This window comes from Mugil cephalus, chromosome 3 (assembly GCF_022458985.1).
Source record: "Mugil cephalus isolate CIBA_MC_2020 chromosome 3, CIBA_Mcephalus_1.1, whole genome shotgun sequence".
Lineage (NCBI taxonomy): Eukaryota > Metazoa > Chordata > Actinopteri > Mugiliformes > Mugilidae > Mugil > Mugil cephalus.
The window spans coordinates 20,905,623-20,930,221 of NC_061772.1; the positions used below are offsets into that span (position 1 = coordinate 20,905,623).

Consider the following 24,599-nt stretch of genomic DNA (forward strand, 5'->3'; position numbering starts at 1 on the left):
TTGCTTACATTTAAGTTTGAATTAGAAAGACCCTGACTGTGTCTGGAGTTGTGAACTGAGATCTTTAACTTTGAGAACTTTACACCAAGTGAACACGAGAAATTATACACAGCCTCTATTTTAGAGGCCAATAAAATGAAATAACATAAAGGGTTGTAGAATTTCTCCTTGTTAAATCATCACCTGAATTGTAAACCTGGAGGGTTTTAAGTCAAATCTGAAAATGTCACTTTTGTAAAATCATGCAACTTAGACTCGACAAATACAAACATGTTAGATAAAGTAAAAGTATGTGTGCTTAGTGTTTGTGAAGACCATCCTGGTCATGGAATCTAAAGACAATGTTAAAGCAATGAAAACTGGTCTTGTTGAGTTTTCTCTCTCATCCATGTGGCTTCTTCCTTTCTAAATGACTAGCAGGCAGTTTAAGTTTTTATTACATCTCTGGGCGGCGTCTCTTTACCACAGAAAAACAGAACTACAGTTTTACCCAAAAAACAGTCTCTTAGTAAACACCCCAGGTCACTACGCAATCCACCTGATATTCTCAGTTCTGCATTTTTGGACAACTTTCAGATAATATTTTAATTATGATCTGACACTTCACATGCATGATTTTGTGGTTGTGATGCAGAAATTGACTTAAAGAGATTTTTAGGGGAGCATTTTTACCACATATGCATGTATTTGATTTTCTTTCTAAAACATCACTGTCATTGTGTTATGTTTAAAATAACAATAACAACTTCTAATCTTATCTTTTTGTGGAAAAAAAAACATGATATCACCCAGGTTAGTGTGAACCTGAATGAATAGTTCTCCAACTTGCCTATTATTCCTCTTATATTCTCATACTGCAATGTAACACCATCAGCTGTATCTTGTATCTGTATCATCGTCAGATTCTACATGCTTTAATCAGACATGTATCTGTGACAGATATATGTTTATGTGATGGTCCCTCCACATGAGCTCAAGGTTCTGCTCAAGGCTTCTTCCTTATTTATTTATTTTTTTGTTTTTTTGCCACTGTCGTATTCAGACTTCAATAAAAAAACACAGATGGCTCGATTTTCGGCTTGATCTTATATAAATAAATAAAATATATATAAATAAAACTGAAATGAACTGATTTGAACAACACCATCTAATCTAGTTTGCATCACCTATATAGATGTTTGAAATGAAAACCAAAACTCCCCACCAGTCATGTAGAACTGTAGAAGCCACTTAAATGAATGGTGAAAAGTATTCAAGACACTCCAGATGGGCTTGTTTTAGCTTTATTTTTGGACATCTGTTGTAAATGCTCTTTCCACCTCGGAGTAATGATTGGAATGTTCAGTCTAAATGAAAACAAATCGTGAGCTTGTCTTGTATTTGTGGTAAACAGATAATAAAATAATTTCAAATGATAAGGAGACTCTTGGTTTCACTGATTTCTCCTCCACACGCTTCCTTGATCTGTATCTGCGCGCTCCCGTTGACTTCTTCCTCCTACATTGCGCGGTCCTGTGCCCCCTCTCTCTCTCCCTGTCTCTCTGACTTTCCTCCTGCTCTCACGTGTTTTCTGTGTATAAAAGAGTTTCAGCCTCTGCTCATCATGTCCAGTGTGTCACCAGACAAACGGAGGAAGATGGAGTCGGCCTTGAACCAGCTGAAGAAGCACACCGTGGTGGTGGCAGACACGGGCGACTTTAACGGTAAATGAAAACTTATCGCATGCTAATGTTAGCATGGTTAGCATGCTAGCCGGGGATAATCCGTGTTTAATGTGAATGACCGTCGTGTCGATATCATCGAGTCCCTGTCAGCATCACCCACACCGGTGGCTAATGGCGGATATTTAACCTCCCGGCTAACCCAATGCTACTGTGAGCTTTTATGCTGGTTTGATTTAGCATTGCAGCTAAACACTATTAAGTTTACAACCTCATAATCCCATTACTTTGTCAACAGAGTGGCCGCTAGCCGCATTAGCAAACTGTGCTAACATGCTAATATGACGCGTTTGTCTGTTTTGCAAAAAATATTATTTCTTTATGTTGGATTAAAACGCTATTGCATGCCCTGGAATGACGTATGCATCGTATGAATGAAGTTTTTATGATGAGGATAGTAAGAAAATAACGCTAGCAGACAGCTGCGCAGGCGAGACGTGCAACAAGGTGTAAAATGTGACAGTTTTCCTTCCTTGTTCCTCTCTTCCTTGTCGCGGAGGAAAAGGTCATGTTTCTCAACGAGTCCGAATGAGGAAGAGTTTGCAGAAACGCAGTTGCATTACAATTGTGATGCAAATCCAAACGCTTCCTCGTGCACAGCCTGTTCTGTCATGACATCCTGACTGTGCCTCCTGCAGCCAGGCGTGACTCGGGAAAGCCGATAAAGTTGCTCTCGTCACACAGCGGAGTGTGAACAATGTTTGCTCTGGCCTTGTCTTAATGTTTAAGTTTGTCTTTTTTTTCCTTCTTCTTCTTTTTTTAAACTGCGCTCTCGTTTTGCTGTTATTTTAAGCAAATAAGGAAGTCTGTTGCAAATCATGCATGAGGGGAGGGCAGAGACAACATATTGTATAATAGTTTGCAGATTTAAAGTGCTAAAATTATAATATTATTCTACAATTGGTCAATCAAGGGAAAAATATGTGACTTGTCTTTAATTCCGCCTTTGTTTTTAAGTGTTTGGAAAACAAATATTAAGCTTCTCACACACACAAAGTTGAATAATTTAGCTTAGTTGGTTGGTTTTCACTTGCGCCGACATGCTAATGAGAAGAAATCAGGACTGCAGTTTATTGCATCATATCCTAACATTAAAAACATAATTGAGGTAGGGATGCAACAACTTGTCAATACATCGATTTGCGTTAAAAATGATAAGTGTTTACATCCATCCCCAATTATTGAGGATGTTACTGCCAAAAATGCAAGTCAGGACTGAAAAATATGCCAAATATGCCAAAACCATAAGAAAACATTGTCGGTATTTGGACTGTTGGAGGTTTATCTGATTCTTTGATGGAGGTCCGTGACCGAAGGCCGTCGTTGCTTCTTCATCTGTTGTTCTTCAGATAAGAAGTCAACAAAGACTGCTTGGAGCAGACGCTAATGTCTCGCATTGCAAGTCTGCTTTCCAGTGCACTTGCAGGTTGGAAGCAGTTAGTTTCTGCACAGATGGACCTTGAAAACTAAACTATGTACATTTCCATTAATGTGTGTTTAAGCAACTTCATATAGACAAATTATACAGCTTTAAAGTCATTCATTACGTAATTGGAGTTAAATTGTACCCAACGTTTGTCTCTGCTACTTATTGATAGGATTTAGACATCTATAAATAAATCTATGATATCGATAAATCTATGAAAGCACTCGTTTACATTTCATCTAAGGTGTTATTGACTACTCAGTTGGGGTTGAGGGGTAGTTGCTTGCCGGCCTAAATGAGGGATTATTTTCCAGTTAAAAATAACCTTTGCAGCCGTACAGAGCAGGACAATGAGAACCTCACAACAAGCAGCATACTCTTTCACACCATGACACACATGTCACACAATACATGTTTATCTCAACCGTAGTGAATACCTCAGGTGTCGCTGCCAGTAAGGAAACAAGGGTGCAGAGTTGGAGATGGTGATAATAAAAGTGGTTTGTCAAGATTTAGTCAGCCGTTGGACTCGCGCCTAGGGGGTAAAAAAAAAAAAAGAAAAAGAAAGAAATCGTATGTCTGGTTTATGTAATCTGGATTTTACGTAAATTGTGAAAGTTTTGTTGGTTTATACCTGGTGCAAGTTTAGACATGTTCAGATCAAGTGGGTGAAAGTCTGAAATTGGTGTAACACTGCATTCTTGCCTCATTTTATGTGAGTGTTGAAAGAGATGGAGGGGGCTGAGCAGACACTTGTGAAATGTTGCTACATGGTGACAAATTAGCTGCTCAGGTATTGATAGTTTAAAGAAAACTGGCATTCAGATTTGTCAGATGAAATGTTAGTAGGGTTTATGTGACATTTGAGATCAGTCACAGAATTAATTCATAACAGATATGTATATAAACAAAAGTTTGATTGTCTGGTTTTAACTTTTTTTTTGGATATACCATGACTTGGATGACTGAGAATCTTCACAGATTAGCTTTAATTAATGACCATTAATTGTTCATTGGAGAACCACTAATTGTGTTAATACAGGACATTATCCAGGTTAATCTGAATAACGTGTTGAGTCAGTGTAGATATTCCAATTAAAACCTGAACTTGGATGATGCTTGAAACATTTTGAAGAAAGTTCGGTCGCCTTAGTTTCAGCTTTTTTTTTTTTTTGGGAAATGAACTACCTCTACAGAAAGATGTCACCCCCTCTGAATCCAATAAAGGCACAAGAACCAAAAATGAAAGTTGTATATGTCGACTTTACATAGAACTTTTCTTTTTCCGACAGGCAGTCAAATTCAGACCAACATTTGTAAAGCAACAACTTCTTGCACCATATAGTGGTTATTTGCAGCAATTTTGCTGTAATCCTTTGTGAATGTAGCTAGTTCACGAAAAACTTTGAACGGAAATGTTCGCACAGTACTTGAGCTTTTCATTGTAACTAAATCATGCAAAGTTTCCAGAAGGTGGTAAACGGACCAGACTGTACAGAGTATCAGCACTTTGCCTCTTTCTGAACAGTTATTCAGGAGTATCCGGTCCAAACCCACTGACCCGCATCCTTTCTTTTTTTTTTTTTTTTTGTTAAGGGACTTGAGAGATAACAAGCTCCAGAACAGAGACAGGCTTTGTTGTTAATCTGAAGAGCTGCCAGCACTGGACTCAGCTGCTACAGTCGAGTGCTGACACAAAAACCTCTGTGCTCCCTGACATGGCCCTACCGCTCATGCATACCGAATTAAACCAGCAGTTCTGTCCTGTGAGCTGCAACAGGGTGCTTTTTTTTTGTTTTTTTTTTTTTGTTTTTTTTTTTGTTATTTAAAGACCTTGTAACTCACCACTACGCATCTTCAAGGATTTACAATATCATAAGCAGACTTTGCACCTGTTAAGCTTTCAGTAGTTTTCTATTCAGGAGACTATATTTGGTGGTTAATCACTAGGATTGTGGCTTCATTCCCACATTAACCCGCTCAGCTTGCAGCTTCAGCACTTTTTCTTTTTTTTGTACGTGCCAAAGGGTAATAAAACTATTGAATCATAATATACAGTAGGTGGCGCCATTTCCTACTAGATCCAATGTGGCACAGTTCTTTCGGTTTTCTTTCCTCTTTTATGGCTTTTTGTGTCTAAACATGGTCAACATTTACAAGAGAGAAATCTTAGCTGGTGCCGTCTCAGTGGCAAACCAAGCTTAAATGTGCAGCTTTTTTCAGTCACTGTTTCAGACTTAATGTGTTGTCTGACAAGAGAAACAACAAAACATGTGAATGAGAGCAGCTTTATTGGAAATTCAGATGGATTATAATACTGTACAGGGAGTGGCAGAGACGCAGATTTAAAGCCGACACACTTTCAGAGCGGTGCCCACGTTGAGTCTAGTTAAGGTCAGAGAGCAGGAGATAAACGGCAGCCAAGGAATGTGTTATGACTGGCTAGACGGCCTCGGTGTACGTTTGGCTAAATTATTTTGCTCCTGTCTTTCTGTCCTGCAGCCATTGAAGAGTACAAGCCTCAAGATGCCACCACTAACCCGTCCCTTATCCTGGCTGCTGCTAAGATGCCAGCTTACCAGCACCTGGTGGACCAGGCCATTAAATACGGCATCGCGAAAGGCGGGTAAGAGGGTGTGCATGTGTTTTGTTAAACTAATCAAAACACCTTATGATTAAACCTTTCTATATTTGGCCCTGTACTGGATTACACTCGAGAGTAAACCTGAATATAAACAACACTGAGGTGTTAGTCATTTGCCAAAGAAGAGGAACATTATGTGTTTTTAAAGATGTTGCAGTGTACTTGTTTCCTCTGTGCAAGGTGTTGACAAACTTCCTTAATTACAGCTGGCATTTCATTATAGGGCATTTGGCTTTTTTTTTTTGTTTTGTTTTTCTGTAAGTGATTCTCAGATTAATGTCAATAAACAAACTGATTTAACAGTGTCTTGAATGAGTCCCAGTATTCTCCTCTTTTCACACTTGGTTGTGTACTGAAACTGTCAAACTGTCCTTTGTCCTTTAGTTGACCACGTTCTTGTCTCTATTTTTCCGTTAAGAACTGAAGAGGAGCAGGTAGCCAACACCATGGACAAGCTTTTTGTAAGTTTTGGTCTGGAGATCCTTAAGAAGGTCCCAGGGAGAGTCTCTACTGAGGTGGATGCCAGGTAGGTGATAACAAACGGGTGCAATAATAATAATAATTACTATAATTATAATAATTACAATGTGATGTATAAGAACATAAAATCTGCAATATAAAGGCGGCTACACAAAATAAAGTTAATAAAAACAGAAAAATTAAAAGAAAAACAATAAAACAAGTAAAAACCAGGAAAGACTCTAAGATGGAAATGTGTTTTAAGAGTCAGCTGACCCGATTTCACTCAGGCAGATTAGTCCACAGTCGTGCTGCTCTGACTGCAAAGACCATGTCACCTTTTGTTTTCATGAAGATGTTTAAGAGCATGAGGTGCCACTCATGTTGGGGAAACAGTAATTTAAGATTACTGTCTTGGCACTTCCAAATGATGCAGTTGACGTTTTTGCCACACAGCTTGTATGCTTAAAAATTGATGTACTCCGTTCATTAATTAAATCTAATAAGATGCTTTCACCTAAAACTCTTTAATAATGAATCATTTCTATTATTCATACGTTCATACACTCAAAGTTACCACACAATATGCTGACCTAAGAAATTGGTGTTCAATGTCTTTCTCAAAGGACGCACACGAGTATAAACCACAGGTGCCACAATGTATTATATTAGTTAAATGTGTGAATTATTAAATGTTTTGTTTTTTTTGTCTCCTGACAGGCTGTCTTTCGATAAAGAAGAAATGGTTGCGAGAGCCCTGAAACTCATCGCTCTGTATGAGGAGGCCGGTATCAGCAAGGAGCGTGTTCTCATCAAACTGTCGTCCACATGGGAGGGAATCCAGGCTGGCAAGTGAGTATATGGTGATACGCATGTGCGCTCCCCATCATGATCGAAAAGGTCTGACTGTAAAATAATAAAAATTGACTCTTTTAATGGCCTGTCAGGATACTCAATAATAAGTAATCATGACAATAATCATTAATCGCTTGATAAATGATAATTTTGCCGCCCTCGTTGTATCGCCATTTGCATGTGTGTTTGTTTTCCTCCTCTCTTACTACCAAAGAGGCTTGATGACAAGAGGGTTCGGTCTGTGCATTGGGTGCGTTGGAATGATTGGATTGAACCCTCGTGTCAGTCATCCACTCTCTTTGTCTCGGTGGGAGGTGGATGGACAGATGAGCCTTCGTCCTGACAGTCAACTCTCACTCACTGAGGCATTTGGTCGATAAGTAAATAGAAACCAAACAGTGCAAAATGGTTTACGCTACCATATAGTGGAGTTCTCTATATTACAATAGAAATGCAGCCCTTTTACAGACAGTCCATTTTAATATTTTTCATTATTTTTGTTTGTTTTATTTATTTAAAAGTTCTTAACATTCGAATTACAATGTTAAACTTTTATTTCTTAACAGTATTTATCAGTATATTGCTTTTGAAAGGGTGTACTTGTATTATTACATCATATTATCATTACATTAGTGGAAAAAAATGATGTCGACGATAATATCGCTTATCATTGATAATTTGTGGGAAAATATATCATCCAACAAAATTTCTTATTGTGACCTAGTCTCAACCACACGTGAGGGCTGTAAAACAAAACATCCTCGCTGTGTTAGGTGGAAGCTGTGGAAGAATTCAGTGCCTTGTGCAGTTATTTCATCTATGAGGGCAAAAACTGTGTTTAAACCAAAATAACAGATATGAAGTTGTTTGCTCATATCTCCCAGCGGCGCAGTGTAGCTGTACTGACCTCTGACCTCACTGAGCCGCTGTGTGGTCTATTTTTATAGTCACTTTATCCACAACTGTTGTCACTTCGTTCTTGTGTAGGGTTTTTTTTTGTCCTATTTAATGTCTTTTTAGCTGCCTGCTGTTTGTGTGGAATTTAATTGTTTTGTGGTCACTGTTTTTTCTTAACTTGTGATGCTGTAGCATTTGAATTCCCCCAATGAGGATCAATAGTAAAGTATTATCTCCATCTACATTAATTTTTTAACTTTTTTTTTTTTACTTTGTCATCCCTTTCGATACGGACTAAGACATTGTCATCCTGAGATTGTGTAATTATTCCATAAACTGAACATTAAACCACCAGAATAATTTGAAAGACGCTTATTCCCGAGGCTGGGAAGCCTTTAGTTGTGAGTCATCTGTGCTCACGGGGCTGTTATAAAAATTGCCACTCCCCTGTCATCTCCTCTAAGACATACTGTGACTGAAGCAACCCAAAAAAACAAATGTGTGTCTTTCGTCTCAGAGTCTTAAACCCTTTTCACACCTGGTATAAACATGCGTTCTGAGTAATGGGATTATAGCTGGTCAGTTTTACTTGCGCGTGTTCACATCTGCCATTAAAGCGTTTCTCCACATGCATCTCAAGCTTCCACTTGCAATCCGACACGGGTATCATGATCTGAACTCAAATAAACATCAACGTCATGCCCATTCTTCTGTATTAAAGGTAAATAAAGACACCGGGCATCGTTGACAATATACTTCCTCCACCCTGCTGCTTTTTGTTGCATCATGAACACATAACTAATTACCACATCTTAATGTTTTTTGTTTGTTTTTTTTTAAATGAGAGAATTGCACCTGGCCACCTCATTTGCAACTAATTTCATTTGTTAACACCTGTTTGCGTTTATTTGGATTCTGTCACACATACAGTTGATGAACGGTAAAAAACGTCACCTGCTGTTGAGTGTCGATGTGCAGCTGCAGGTGGCAGATGATGTAGCTCTGAGGTTGTAACTTATTGCCATTGGCAACAGAAAACGTGAGAAAATGTGTTAAAAATGTCATGTTTGGGGAAAACAATAAATCACCAAAAAAGTCCTGCTCCTTTATAAAACTGATCTCTCATTTGTAAGATTCTTCGTTTCCCATATTTGAAGTGCTTCTCCTTGAAATTACCGTTTGTGTGTGTGATTAAAAACATTTTTATTTGTCGTTTGTGTGCAGGGAGCTCGAGGAAAAGCACGGCATTCACTGCAACATGACGCTGCTGTTCTCCTTCGCTCAGGCTGTAGCCTGTGCCGAAGCCAAGGTCACCCTTATATCGCCCTTCGTCGGACGCATCCTCGACTGGTACAAGGAGAATACGGACCGCAAAAGCTACGAGGCCCACGAAGACCCAGGTATCCACAGACATCCTGAACACATCCTGTCGATTTGTTATGTACACACAGCTAAAACTAGTGTCCTGGTCCTTAAGGAAATAATTACTTAGAGATGTGTGTTGTTGATGTCTCTAGTTTAAATAAATCTATCCACATATAAAGTGATTTAGATATAACCATAGACAGTATAAAGATAAACCATAGACATAGACAGTATAAAGATAAATACAGGAATAGCTCCTTGAAAGTGAAGCCAAAGCAAGTAGAGCTCCCCCTGGTGTTTGGCTGCAGCATAGGTCATAAGCTCCACCTCCTCCATGTTCGTAGATGGGAGTTGAGCCAAACTAAAACGATAAAATACAAGTCAAATAATTTATTTTCAGGGACGGTTTCTGTCATTTTAGGTAGGTAACCTTTGCTCAGACAGATTTATTGTAAATGTCACAAACCAACGTGAAAATGACAGAAATTGACTCTTACAGTACAAAGACCACAGGCCGGTCATTTTCAACAATGAACATGGTGTGCACTGTCTCACACAGACAAACTCTCAGTGCAACCAGTCCACAAACAAAAATATAATAATTTACAATAGTTTTTTTCTTTTACTTTACATGTTACTAAGTGGGACTTGTAGCATTCCTTGCCTTGAACAATCCTCTTCAAAACTGGCTTGTATTCCGTTGTTGTCACTCAAAGCAATTCTCTCACATAGGCGTCATTAGCGCACGTAAAATCAAAGCGTCGATCTGTTCTGACTGACACCCGACATAAGGCAGAATGGCTTGCCATTAAATAAGATCTAAACTCTCACACTGTTAAAAACATCCTGTGTTCATCTTCATGTTTTCGTTTTGCTGTGCATTTTTTCCCTGCCATTTTGAGAGCGAACTTGACATAAATTCTTTACTCAAATGATCTTGCGTCTACTGGGAAACTTTGAGGTATTTTCATCCAACGCACATGCACGTTTGACGAAAATACTGTATTGACCTCAAGTGAAGCAAAACTACGATATGAACGTAAGAGCTGCATGCAGCTCGGGAGCCGCAGGTTGGCCAGCCCTGGAGTAGAACATAGTATTAATTAAATGAAAACGTAGTGAGTCAGGAGGAAGTGTGGTCAGGTGATCCATATCACGGCTCCGTGTGACTCCACTCTCACACTGATCACTGGGAAGATGGCTGGTTGGAGTTGGATGTTGTTGGATCATTGAGAGAAACGAGCAAATCATAGCAATACTTGGTTCTTCTTACTGTCAACACAACCACATTTCCATGATTTTTTTTCCACATTTGTGTGACTGTGTTTATTTTTACTGTAGGTTCGTCTTAACTGTCGTCACTACAAGTCACTGAATTTCATTCAGATATCACCGTCTCCACATCACTGCTAGTCTCTTCCTGTGTGTGCAGTCCTTTGTTTTGGGATCTGCGATCATATCAAACCTAAGATTAAGCCAAGACTTGAGATAACAGCATTTAAGTGACAAATATATCCTGATAAATCACAAAGCACATACCATTAATATTATCATTTTTGAAATCAGAACTGTGAAGCTTGCAGACTGTTCAAATTCTTGCTACTGTCTGGTGGCTATTTCCCCTCGTCTGAAGGCAATCAGCCCTTTCATCAGAATTGTCAGCTCAAAATGTAAAGGAGAATTTTGCCACACCTGTTCCCAAACCAGATACCTTTTCTTATCTATGCAGCTGCATGTTTGAGCTACACCTGTTAACTTGTGCAGAAAAAAAAAAAAAAAAAAAGATTTGCTGCAAGCTCCGTATCCTAACCCCTCATCCAATCCAAAAGTTAATGTTCAAATAAGGGAATTATTCAACTCCCTTTACATTTGAGATCTTTGGTCACTTAAAACATTACTCCTCTAACATAAGTGGAGATAAGAATGGAGATTTGATGTTTAGACTACTCACCCTGAGGCCCTGTACCTTTTGTCTAACCCCCCTCCCTCTCCCCCCAGAGTTCAGGACGTTTTTTTGAGTGCATTTGTAAGAGTGCGAGTTCATCTACTTTAAATTCAAACTGTGTAAAGACGATGAGCAATTAAACACCAAGCTGTTGAATTACGACTAGATTTCTTGATACGATTCCATTTTTTTCCCTCAAAGTCTCTGGATCATGTTGAGTTGTTTATTTATTTTTCCTCATTTCACCTTCCTAGGTGTGCTGAGTGTGACCAAGATTTACAACTACTACAAGAAGTACGGCTACAGCACCGTTGTGATGGGCGCCTCCTTCAGAAACACGGGGGAAGTTAAAGCCTTAGCCGGCTGTGACCTGCTCACCATCTCCCCTGGTCTGCTGGCAGAGCTCAGCCAGGATCACAGCACCGTGTCAGAGATGCTCAGTGTGGAGAAAGGTACTGCTCTAAGATTCCTTGTCTGCAAAATACAGATTTCAAGAATATTCTTTGGGTACATATTTAAAAAAAAAAAAACAAACCGGGTCAAATGCGGGTGACTGCATCGTGCAGCACAGAGCAACCACATATTTCCATTAAATTGTTGCTTGCTTATGTGAGCTGTTTTGCAGCCTAGATGTCCGCAATGCTGCACTGAACCCCATTATTAAAACGTCTCCTTGTGCTTCATTCTTGCGTCAGGTTGAACAAGTGTTGCTCTCGACAGGCCAAACACGTCATTGTGAGGATGATATTTAAAATGTTTAGGTGCCACGTAATTTATGTTGAAACCAACCAAATGTTTGAGACGGATGTCACCACATTTTATTCTGTATGCACCGCTGCTGTGGTAATTTGTGTCATGGGGGAGCGAACACATAAAAGAAAGCCTATTTAATTTTTTCCACGTAAAATCTGCAACTGTATTTTCTGCAACATTTTCTGTTACTGATGAAAGGGTGTTCTGAAATCACAAGAAATGCCCTTCACTGTAAAGCGGTGAGCACTTTTCCCTGCGGCAAGCTGAGGACGTAACTTTGGACGCATCGGGATAAGACCTGGCTGACGTTGTTTAACCAACCGTGCTCTGACCTTGAGGGTTTGATTTTTGCAGCGAAGGCCTGTGATCTGGAGAAGATCCACCTGAACGAGAAAGATTTCCGCTGGGAGCACAACGAGGACCGCATGGCCGTGGAGAAACTGTCTGACGGCATCCGCAAGTTCGCTGCCGATGCCATCAAGCTGGAGACCATGATCAAGGTGACATCATCATTTATCTGATTAGAGATGAGTTACAGATGCATGCTCTGTACTGCCGACCACCTGTTTGTTGCATGGGTTATACTGATTATTTCCCGTTTCGTCATCACAGGAGAAAATGCTCAACGTAAAAAATGGCCAGTAAGGACAGACTCGTGGTCTCCAGACTCATTGACGGGTCGTATCAGGAGACGGGAGGCTGCCTTCTTTGTCCCCAGCTACCTAAGAAATTGTCTCAAGCTCCTTAAGACCATCCTCTGAGCATCTGACCAAACTCCTGGAACCTTCCTCCTGGAAGGACTCCGCTCCTCTTCCTCTCTTAGGCTGGGACCGTTTTCTGACCAAACATAGATGATGATGATTAATTCTTCTTCTGTGGGTGTGGGTTGTTATATATAAAAAAAAAAGGTGTAATATTTAACAGAAGTATAACCAGAATGGAAAAAAAATAAAATAAAGTACTTTAAATAATCCTTAATACGAATAATATCATTCCACTACAACAAAGGACACTTTTTGGCAGGAAAGGACCGCAATTTTGCTATCGAATTTTCACCCTGAACCATGGTTTAAGAAAGACAATTGTACCACCATTCCTCAAGATTGTGTTTTGCTTTTTCAATAAAGAAGTGTCTCAATCTTCACACTTTTTTTTTTTTTTTTTTGTTCTTTTCTGCCCTGAATTCATCAGTGGGTTTTGACATGTGTTGTAAAAACTATGCAAGGAATGGAGCCCAATCTGTTATGGCCAAATGCAGCTCACAGGGCCGTCCTCTTGACGTGCAGCTATTGTCAGGCCTCTTAAAAGCTCTGGTCGAGCTAGTTTAGCTCCATTCTTTTCACAGCCCAGATTTTGCTGAACACCTGTACAATCAAAACTTAACACTCGGAGGTTAGACTGAATCTACGAGTCACAAGCAGCGTAAGGTAAAAGGATTTCTTCGTTGTTCCTTTTGCTTTATTTTATTCCTGCTTGTGTTTGCTTAATTAATTGTGTTTATTCTGTAGAGATTTGAGTCTGTGAGTTTAGTCGCGAAGCTCGCAGATTTGTGTTTTGAGGAAGTGGATTCTCATTTCCACACGAATTGCATATCAGGTGATATCTTAAGGACGTAATAAGGGGTCTTGAATTTAATAGCTAGAAACGGCCCAGATAATCGTTCTCCTTGTCAGCCAAACAACACAAAGACATAGAGAAAGTTCGTAATGGCGTGACTTAAAATGAAACATGTAAATAAGGAACTTGTGGCGCTGAGGTAATAATGTTGTCAGATGGTGTCAAAACCCTTAAAATATAAAACAAACTCCACAGGTTCCTTGTAGCAGAAGAGTTTCAAGCGATTTGTCTCGACTTGTCGGCCATGTTTGTTAAACCACAGAGTCAATGCGCTGTTCAACCCTTTAACAGGATAAATGTTCACCCTCTAAGTCTCAGTTAGGCTTCTGTATTACTGCAAGAGTCAAATGAATAATTTCAAGCTTGTTTCAAGAGTTACTGATACTGTAAAATCACCATAAGATCAGGGACAGCTACTAAAGGCTCACTGAGTGAAACTATATCAACCTCTATCTAATGTAAACAAAGAAACTATAGAAATGTCAAAGCTCCATTTGCACGGACTGAGATGAGCCAAAAAAAGAAAACGTCAGACGTTTTTAGTGATTTTTGGTTTGGTTTATTTTAAGATAACATAATACTTAATTGACTGAAACTCAAAATGCTACAGGAGCACAGAGAGCAGGTAGCAGAAAGACATTATATAGGACAAACACCACAGACAACAGTTGTGGATTAAGTGATAAAATATACTGCATGGGTGAGGTCAGAGCTGTGTGTTGTTGTACAGTCCGATGACAGCGGGTACAGCGAAGTGTCTGAAGTGTTCAGTTCTGTGGGATGATCCCCCGAATGGATAGAAATGTGTGTTTATACAGCCCAAAAGTTTGATTCTAATTATTTCCCTGTGTATTTTTTTATTTAAAATGTGAAACTTAACTAGTTAACTAACTGTAAAATTTGAAGGCAGTGATAAAATGCAGTTTAAAAAGGTTAAATTGAGCTACGGTAAAATCTAAACAGTAAATAACAAAGTAAGAGTGTTGGAGATGCTGGATAAAGAAGTTTTTTTGTCTCTGTTTGCTGGTGGTGGTGGCTGTGTGAGCCTTTTGGTTTGAATAACCTGACTTAGACCTTGACGTGACTGTCCTGACTGAAGTTACGCGTGTGTTCTTTGATAATTGTCACTGTTTACTTACTTGTAACTTATCGGATGCTTTAAAACTATCGCGGCGCGCGGCTTCTAACCTCAAAAATGACATCATACACCTTGACACACCGTGATGTGGACAGGTGGCATGTCCCATTGCACTCATCAAAGAGACATCACACACTGTCGTCTAAAAAAAGACGGTTGTCAGGACTCAATGTGCAGGGTAGGTTGACGGGTTGACTGGACTAGTTTTTAATACAGTATGACATGACTATGTGACTCAAGGTTTCTGGAACAGTGTTTTCACTGCTGGTTGAATTTTCCACAGGTCCAGACTGAGGAGCTGGGATGGTGTGCAGATTCAAACTGAGCACCCTGCTGCAGGGCCTGACTCTCCTCTCGTTAGTCACGTCCCACGAAGCCTCTTCTCTGGGCCTCACAGTCCACGTCACACCCCTGAAAAGCGACGGAGGAAACACGGTGGGAAACGTTTTCTCTGCTCCAGAAGCTTTTTTTGTTATCGTTTTTATTGATATTTTTGTTTTTGTTTTTTTTTTAATAATTGTCCCATCTCTCAAGTCTGTGTCCCTTATGTTACGTGCATATTTCTACTTTACACATTTCTGTCATGGCTCGTGAGGCAAAGCAGTTAAATTAATACGTAACATTTTCCTTTTGTTTAAAAGTATAATTATTTATCTAAGGCCTCAGCATTGTGTTGCTCCATACATTTATTTATTTTTACCTTAATTAAAACTGAAAAAATATTTATTTATATACTTTTGTTTTTTTAATTCCTATAATTTTCTTTAATTCATACAGACAGGAGACAATTATTACACATCTCAAACCAACTATTAGTCCATTTTAGCGTCTATAAAGGCGTACTGTATTGTATTGGGGTTTTTTTTATCCTGAAAAGCCTTTTGTTAATTTAAATCAGAAAACCAAATAGAGTGCCATTCACTGTGTAAGATCTATTGTAATTCGTTAATTGAAAAATTAATGTAAGAAACTGAAAAATAAAAGAAGTTCCTTAATTATTAGCGGATCCACCAGTTTAAATAGCAACATGTGGCAGTTTTGACTATTTTTTAATCTTGAATTAACAGATAAAATGATAATAATAGTGTGTAAGCCTTATGAATACAGTCAGTCATTTTGTGTCTTTGTGTCCTGCAGGTGCGAGCTCATTTTACCGCCATCGCTCCCGACCCTTGTCCAGATTTGTCCGGTCTCTGTTCAGAAGGGGAGGACTGTGAGGTCTACAAAACGCCGTTACCTTTTACTGGCACCAAGCCCAACTCTGGCTGGTGTGTCCGCCAGTGGCATAAAACCGTCCCCAGTAAATACAGCGCCACCATCAGTTTAGGGTATGTGACCTTATACACATTGAACAACTTCATCGCTCCTTTTATCAGATGTGTAAAGTAAATCTAAGTGACCTGCATTGAACAGCTGTGGCTTAGTTTGACTGAGTCATTTTTAATTTTCCCTCCAGAGTATAGATATGTATAACAGATAAACAATAATCGTGTCCGTATTCTAATCTTCAGTCTGCAAAATGTGATTGCTGATATGCTTCATACGTAAATCATGTGTGTGTTCATTTTATTTTATTTTTTCTATTATGTGCAAAGAGAAAAATGTCCCGTTTTTTTTAGAATGTGCTTCACTGTCTAATAACTCATAGGTCTTTGAGTTCTTCCCTTACTCACCTGTCTCTCTCTCTGTCTTGATTTATTTCCACTGAACATTTGTTATCTCAACCTTTTTTTTTACAAATTTAGGTCCAACACAGAATTCTATGTATACCTGAATGCAGGACCGACCGTCCGGGCAAATAGTGGGAGACTCAACCAACCTGCTTACGTGGCTCTCCCTCCTCCACTAAGGTAATGGGAACGAACAGAAACAACACTTTTATTCATTAGCTTCTCCAGTTTTTAAGCTACATCAGGACGATAAAGCACGGTGCGTATTTAGACGAGTTCCAAGTAGTTTGGTTGTTCAGGTGCTTTTGGGAAAGGCACAGTTTTAATACAGTTATAAACTTTTTTTATATGAAAAAAGTCTGAAAAGCCTTATGAAAACGATGCCACTTACGGCCCTCTCAGAGTGAACATTTACAGCTTCGTTGAACAGTTTTCAAACAAAATCACACTGCAACACACAGCGGCAGATGGGAAACAGACACGGTTAAATGCAAGCTGTTAAGAACAGCTAATTTCAGAAGATACTGTTATTCCTTGTCATCTGGTGCTTGGTGGGGACCAGGAAAGGGGGAAATACTGGACCACGTGACAAACCCAAATAAATGAAAATACGATTCAACACTCTGGATGTGTAAATAATGAAATAGCTTGTCAACAACTTTGCCGTATAAAAGATTAGGAAGTGTCAGCATTACATCCACAACTTGTTTTTTCTGCCAAGAAGTTTTAGGGCTTAATTAAACGTAATTAGTCTCAGTATAGTCGTTATATGGGACCGATATCGCTCTGATCAACATCTAATGTAGATGTAGATGTTTAGTGTCCGTGACCTCTTTCCAGCAACCAGTGGAAACCGCAGGAAAGTTCCATCGTGTTTTTTGTTCGTTTTCCAGACTCCAACGTATCCTCTGTTTCTCCTTTGTTGTGATTGTTTTCCCAACTTAAAGGGTCGTTAATCTCCTCTTCTTTTTTTTTTTTTCTTTTTTTTCCCTCACGCTGCTTGACCCTCGCTGTGTAACGGGATCAGGGCTCGAGTGAACTGCCCTCACCACTTCCATCTGTCGGTGAAAGACCTGGACGGAGACAAAGTGCAGTGTCGCTTTGCCCGAGAAGACGAGGGAGAGTGTGTCAGCTGTCCTCAGCACTCTTTTATAGAACTGGACAAGGTGAGTCCGACGTCAGTGTTTCAGGAAGTACATCTCACTCGGTAGTGGTATTGTAATTACCTTCTGGTTTCCGCAGAGCAAAATGCAAACTAATTTTCCAACTCATTATTAACCTGATTTGGTTGTCGTTGCTGATGTGTGCGCCTGTAAGCCACACCTTACTGAACACTTTTGTCACAAGAAAAGCATCATATTAACGAGGTTAAACATGTGTTATATGTAAAATGATATTTGTGGTGTCAGAATAATCATTATTGGTACTTTCTACTCATGCTGTTACTAAGATGGGTATATGTAACATCCTCTTTACTGACAGTGTAGTGCTGCAAACAAACACCTATTTCGTGAAATGTCCAGTTACTAGAAGTTAATTCATTTCTTCCAATTCTACCAGATACAACCCAGTCATTACAGTAGTGTGTTTCTGGCAGTGATAACTCACCATCAGTAATGAGTAATGACGAGTAATGTTAAAGAAATAAAAATGCTAAGTCAATCTGAATCAATACAACAGTACTCTTTTGCTTAACTAAACGTTAACTTAATTAAATGCTTTCTCTTTACTCACTTAATTGTCTCCACGAGGCCCCAGTTACTGCGGTACATTAAGAGCTTCTCGAGGTTTTCATTATTTTGCACTTATACGTTTTACTCCTGCTATCATTCGTGCAGAATAAGCGTGGCCGCGGTATTTTTTTTTAGCCCTTCATTGTGTCAGTTGCAGTCCAATCCTCCAAAGCTGGCTTCCAGGTGAGGCTAAAAGGACGTGAGGCAAAAACAATTTGTTAGAAGGAGCCGCCGACGTCAGCTTCTGTGTTTGGATTAAGTGGAAGCTTAATGGCCTGTTTGGTTGAACTCTTTCATCAGGCAAGATGCATGCTGTCCTTCACTGGAAAAGCGGCGGCGGGGCAGTATTTCATCTACCTGGTGGCGGAGGACTTTATTCCTGCGCCCAGAATAAATTATATCACGGACGGCTCGGCCCTCAGCTCTGTCCCTGTGCACCTCTCTCTCACTGGTGAGTCTGGGAATCTGATGGACGACATTTTAATTGGGAAGGTGTGGGTAACACAGTGGTAACAATGGCAGCAGCAGCAACAGCTTTGCTCAAATGAAGACACAGATTTTTTATCGTCCCTCTAGTGGAAGAGTCGTCCTCCAGTTGCATCGATGAACCGATGGCAACGGGCAGCACCCCCGAAGAGGACTCGGTGCTGTTTGTTCTGCCGTTCCAGGAGGTGAAATTTACCGCCAACTTCATATCACAGCCAGAGAGGTGTGTCTGAACTTCCTCTTACTCTCGTCATCGGTTCGGCAGCAGTGTTAAACAGGTTAAACAGGCAGGGCCACATTTACTGTTTTTCTTTTACTTTTCTTTTTTAAAAGAAAAATCCTGTTGCTGTTTTTCTAGCATTTCAGAAAGACTGAAAATAGACAGAAAAGACTTTAAAGTGAATGACAGCTCTTTTCAGCTATCTGTTATCTGTCTGGTTAGACGATTACACATGAAGTGTTGCATTCTAAACAGTGTATAGACGCCAATACAGCAGCAATAACCCTGTTGTCTCTTGATCCACGTTGCTGTTGAAACACAGTGTGATGGGTACGACAGACAAAATGTGTCAAGCTTTTTTTTTTTTTTTTTTTTACATAAAGTCTTCACATTTTGACTTAATGGGAACAAGAAAACCTCAATCTTATTCTGTGGTATGTTGCATCCACCCAAATTAGCTTCTCTTGTTGCATATTTGTAAGAGTTTGTTAACAGCAAACAGTGAGTTGCTTATTAATAATTAGCTGAATGTATTCAAGTTAGTTCTTTCATCTCCGCTGGCTGCTGTCAATTATCTGTCATCTACTGTACATATTTAACAGGCCGTAATTTATATATATATATGTGTGTGTGTGTGTGTGTGTGTGTGTGTGTTTTCTGTGTGTGTATATATTTCACACCAATCATGTAAGCGTACATAACACAGTTTTCTGAAGTCTGTTCTGACTGTGGTTGCTGGTGGTATCACATAGCTCCGTTTAGTACAAGCGAGACACGACAGGAGCAGCTAAACTAACCACAGAGTCAGGGAGGTGTTAATCGCGTGCAGTCTACAGAGAAACGCGCTCAGAGGAGCCACTTTATCGCAGTATGCAAAGAGAGCATTCATTTCTCAAAGCGGCTCAAAGCACATATACCCGGGACCCGTATGACCTGACAACGTCATTGATGTTGTAGTAGTTAATTAATTTGCATCTCACCCTGGAGCAAACCGTTCTTGTTATATATAGACTGATGAATTGAACTAGAGAGTGATGCGGCCTATTGTTGGGTTTAAGACACACGTAGGTGAAATGTGGTCATCAGGCACGAGACCTGTTCAGGTTAATGAAGGCTGTATTCTCAGCATATTGTCGGACTTACTGAACTAATGTAAATGTACTTTACATTTGCAGCGTTGCAGAGGTGGCTGTTGTCGGGCCCCCTGCTCTGTACAGGACTGGTTTCACGTCGATCGGCCCCCTGGCAAAGATGGACATGGCCTGGGTTCGCTCTGAAAACAACCTGAGCCGCCTTCTGCCCATCTGCTTTGCTGCAAATACCCAGAGGTTTGTTGTTTTGTTCATCGTTTATGCAGAGTTATTAGTGTGCTGAACCAAACTGGGGATCCAAATTGTAGTACAGTCATAGTAGTTTTGCTAAACAGTGTAAGAATTCAGATTAATTAGTTTTATATTTTTCTTTGCTTGTAATATTGTACACTAAAAACAGGGTGCTAAAAGTGGTACTAGAATTGACTTAAAACAAATTTTAACTCATGTCTCAACAAACAATAATAATTAGTGATCATCAGAGACAGAAAATTAAATATTGAGTATAGTAGATTGGGTACAGCTAGTAATTTTTACATACATATACACTGTAGCAGCGAGGTCTCCATATATTGCTCACATGAACTCCTGACCAGTACAATGCAAGCATCCTGAACAAAGCATTTCTAGTTCATCAAGCGGTCTGATCCGCCCTTCTCGTCTTTCCAGTTTGCAGTCAGAGCCCAGATGCATCTGGCTGTACCAAAGTAAGACTTTCAGCTTCTTAAAAATGTCACAAGAATGACAGCCACGCGGCACATCATAAATAATCCTGCTAAAACGTAATTTTCTTTTTCTTCTTTCAGGGGAAATGCGAACGCTCCCTGCTGGAACAGGTCGGGAATTTATTACTTTGCTCTGTTTAGTTGGTATGCCGCTGGTGTTTGCATTGGGTAGGAATTCGTGAATAATCTGCTGCTGTTGTCTGCGTGCAGAGCTCAAGTGTGAGAACACGGAGATGTCCCTGGTGCTCCCCATCACCTCCTTCAAAGACATCAAACTGGAGGAACTGCAGCTGAACAGCCCCACCTGCCCCGTCATCTACAACAGCACACACTTGACTGCACGCTTCTCCCTGGACGGCTGTGGCACAAAGGCCGTGGTAACAGGCTCCGTATTCCTATCTTGTATATGTTTGTGTGACATCTTTAACCCTCCCCTGACATGTGTCCAATCATTTGTATGTGGGTACATTGCAAATGAATATATATATATATATATGGTGACATTTTTAAAGGTTCTTGGATTAAACTTTTTTTTTTAGTTTTTAGTTGTGAGGGACAGTGTGTAATCAGATGTAGGGCTGCAGCTAACAACTATTTTGATTACAGAAACATCTACAAAACATTTTCTTGTTAAATGTATTACTTGTTCAGTCTATTATACTGCAAAAATGGATTTTCAAGAAACCAAAAAATTGTTGTATCAAAGAAGACAAGAAGTGTTTTCTTTATTTTACTAACTTTGTGCTTATTTTAAGACTTTTTGTCAAGCCAAAGAAAAGCTTAACCCATTGGCAGATTTGTTTTCTTCTTAAAACAAGATGATTTGATTGAATATAAGAATATTTTGCTTCTTTCTAGTAATGCTAAAAAAATATATTTCCCAGAGGCCTTGATGTTGTTTCTAACTTTTTGGTCCAAGATAACAATTTACATTGATATACAAAAGAAAAAAAAATGTAAATTTTGATCAATTTTGATCAGAAAACAGCAAATTTGGGTGTTTAGGAGCTTAATGGTTAATATCTAAAATCATATGATTACATCCGTTTAAAAACAATTTTATAATCTGATTAATTCTGTTAATCATGTGAAAAATTCAATAACTATTTATTATTATGAGTAAGCACTCTCTCTTGTCTAACTTCATTTTGTAGAGGTGTACTGGCTAAGCTCATTTCTGTCCATACCCAAGGAAGTCTCACTATCGTACTTTTTCCCCCCCAGCACGCTGGTACAGAGCTCATCTTCACCAACACCTTGCAGAGTGTGCGTCCCTACACGATGGTCAGCCGCGAGCCCTCCCTCATCCTCCCTCTCGCCTGCCGGATCCCTGAAACTCAAGTCAAGGGGCCACAGTACAAGATCACCCTGCCCACGGAGAAGGAGACGTTTGGTGAAATCAGGGTTTGGATAGAGTTTCACCTGCCAGGGGAGGGGCCCCTCTCAAAGTACACAAGGTCCCCGAGGTTTCGCTCTGACTTCCTTCCACCGGTGAGATCGCGCAGACAAGCTGAAACGGAGAGCGTCACCAACAGCAGCGCGGCCAGTAACTCCACTGACGGGGGCCTTGGGTCCAGGATCAGCCAGCTAGATCTCCATCTGTTGACTAACTGCAGCGTGGCTCGAGCCGAGATGATAGTGAGCAGCTGTATTGAGTCTGAGACGGAGGACTTTGAGGAAAGCACTCCTATTCTGAACCAAGGGTCAGCACCACTCCTGTTGTTTCCTGGAATGAAGAGGACAGATACTGAATGAAACATTACTGCTTTTGAAGTGTAATACATATATATATATATGTTGCTCTCCCTCTGTCTCTTTCAGGTGTCTGGCGTCCAACAGTACATTAGAGGTTGTTACAGAGGAAACTAAATCCAAAGTTTACCGCCTTGACTTGAGCTCGGTGGGGACCCAAGGATCAACGGTTTGTGATCTCAGTCAACACACATGAACACACATTTTGCACTTCATTTTCTCATTATAAATTTCTCATTATTGGCATGTTAACTAATCAAAATCTTTTTTCTTTTACTGGCGATTCCTTGTTTTCTGGGCCACTAATTTGGGCCCGATTGAAATATTTCAATAGACTGTCGTGTGATTTTGTAGCTTTAATTTTCCCTACAGCACCTCAGTCAGCTCAAAATATCAGCAATGCTTCGGGTAAAGACCGAAAATTGGCCTTAGTTGTGCTTCATGGGTAATTAGAAAATGACCAGCTAGCGTAAACATAATCAGCACAATTAAATTGACCGTGATGACATCAAAATGTTGCCACTTCTTCAATTTCTTAAACTGTATTGTTCTAGTATTCCATCAAGTAGTGATTAACACCTCATAAATAACATTATTTAATGAATGCTTCATTGAGCTGTCTGTCCAAGCGACTAATTGCAACTATTCATGATTACAGATGTATGTCCAGTGCACGGTCAATTTATGCATCTCCACCATGCCATCTCAGAAATGTCCTGATCTCTGCACCCGCGCCATTAGTCAGAGAACGCTGATTGGAAGCGTGTTCACCAGTAGCTACACCGTCCGCTCGGGACCCGTTAGCCTTGTGGTCACCACTCCTGCTCCAACAACAGCTTCAAACACAGCTATAACTACTACTACTAAGACTAGTTCTACTCCAGCCGCCACCACTACTACAGCATCAGCGACCACCACCTCTCACGGTAACATGACGCATTCCTAACAAATACCTTGTGTTTTTGTAGTTTGCGAAAGTAGTGAACTTAAATTTCAATTCGCTAACCGCTAAATTACATTGTGAGTAACAAGGCACTGACTCATATTGGGCTTTTTGATATTAACTAACACAAGAATGTGATGATGCATCCCAAAAAAACAAGGCAAGTGGACTTCCCCACAGGTCCAAGTGGCGTCTTCAGTTATAAACGCCTGGCGGGGAATTTAGGATTTTATTTGCAATGTCTGTGTGTGGTGTCCCCCTAAAACTCACATGACTAGGGTCTATTAATGATCCAAATTACACCTGTAATTGGAGGCATATGTTTGAGCCTCTGGCTACTTCTTTTGATTAAACTGCTTTTAGTCTCATAACCACCGAGAGATCATCAAAGGATCTAATTATATGAGAATTTCATGTACAAGTTTTATCATCATTGTTGTGAGCTGTTGTACATGTTATGCATCTGTATAACCTCCTCTATCTTCTTCTCCTGTAGCTCCAGAACAGGCCTCGTCAGTGGCAACAGGAGTGATTTTGACATCCATCAGTGTATTTCTACAAAAGGTCGTCCTTTACTGAAAGTGCTGCTGGATGATGACCTGTCAGAATATGGTTAACTGCAGTGAAGATCGATCCCACATCTGGTTCCACCGTTTATTTTGACCAGTGAATTAAGCTGAGAGCACAAGACATACCTGTAAAAAAAAAAAAAAAAAAGATGATTCCAATGCAGAAATCATGAACTTGTTATATAGATATATATATATATATATATAGAAGGAGAGATATTGTTGGTATAACATGTATATGTCATTAAACACTTATCTACGAAGTTGTTTTAAGTGGCATTGTTCTGTGTTGTTACACAATGAATGATCAATTATACAGCTATTTCAGGATACGAAGAGAAAAAGAGTCAGCCTTTAATGACACTAATATTCAATGTGTATAGATGTAAGACAGATAACTTTTATTTATCTTCGAAAATGGATTATGAAGTAAAAGAAGACAATGTCTAATGAATGGCTTTTAGAAGAAGCCAGCCATATTTCATAGTATTTTTCAGTACCTGTGAGAGGTCTTTAACTAAAATCAGTGGGAAACTGGCATATTGACAAATTAGTTACAATGAAACAATGAATCGAAATGTACTTCCTGA

At 39.7% G+C, this 24,599-nt stretch overlaps 2 protein-coding genes across 2 annotated transcripts; both read left to right on the forward strand.

Annotated features, from left to right (window-relative positions):
* Positions 1-1,507: 1,507 nt before the first annotated feature.
* taldo1 (transaldolase 1) lies at positions 1,508-13,209 on the forward strand. The gene is made up of 8 exons (XM_047581186.1): positions 1,508-1,703; positions 5,650-5,773; positions 6,210-6,317; positions 6,971-7,102; positions 9,227-9,402; positions 11,567-11,764; positions 12,420-12,565; positions 12,678-13,209. Exons 1-8 carry the CDS (start codon positions 1,604-1,606, stop codon positions 12,708-12,710), a joined length of 1,017 nt encoding a protein of 338 aa, XP_047437142.1. The 5' UTR covers positions 1,508-1,603; the 3' UTR covers positions 12,711-13,209.
* A 140-nt stretch (positions 13,210-13,349) lies between these two features.
* On the forward strand, positions 13,350-24,282 carry LOC125005668. The gene is made up of 15 exons (XM_047581185.1): positions 13,350-13,492; positions 15,104-15,255; positions 15,958-16,148; positions 16,566-16,670; positions 17,518-17,656; positions 18,524-18,674; positions 18,800-18,932; positions 20,105-20,257; positions 20,690-20,727; positions 20,827-20,856; positions 20,956-21,122; positions 21,970-22,448; positions 22,567-22,666; positions 23,156-23,423; positions 23,937-24,282. Exons 2-15 carry the CDS (start codon positions 15,124-15,126, stop codon positions 24,017-24,019), a joined length of 2,169 nt encoding a protein of 722 aa, XP_047437141.1. The 5' UTR covers positions 13,350-13,492; positions 15,104-15,123; the 3' UTR covers positions 24,020-24,282.
* The last annotated feature ends 317 nt before the right edge of the window (positions 24,283-24,599 follow it).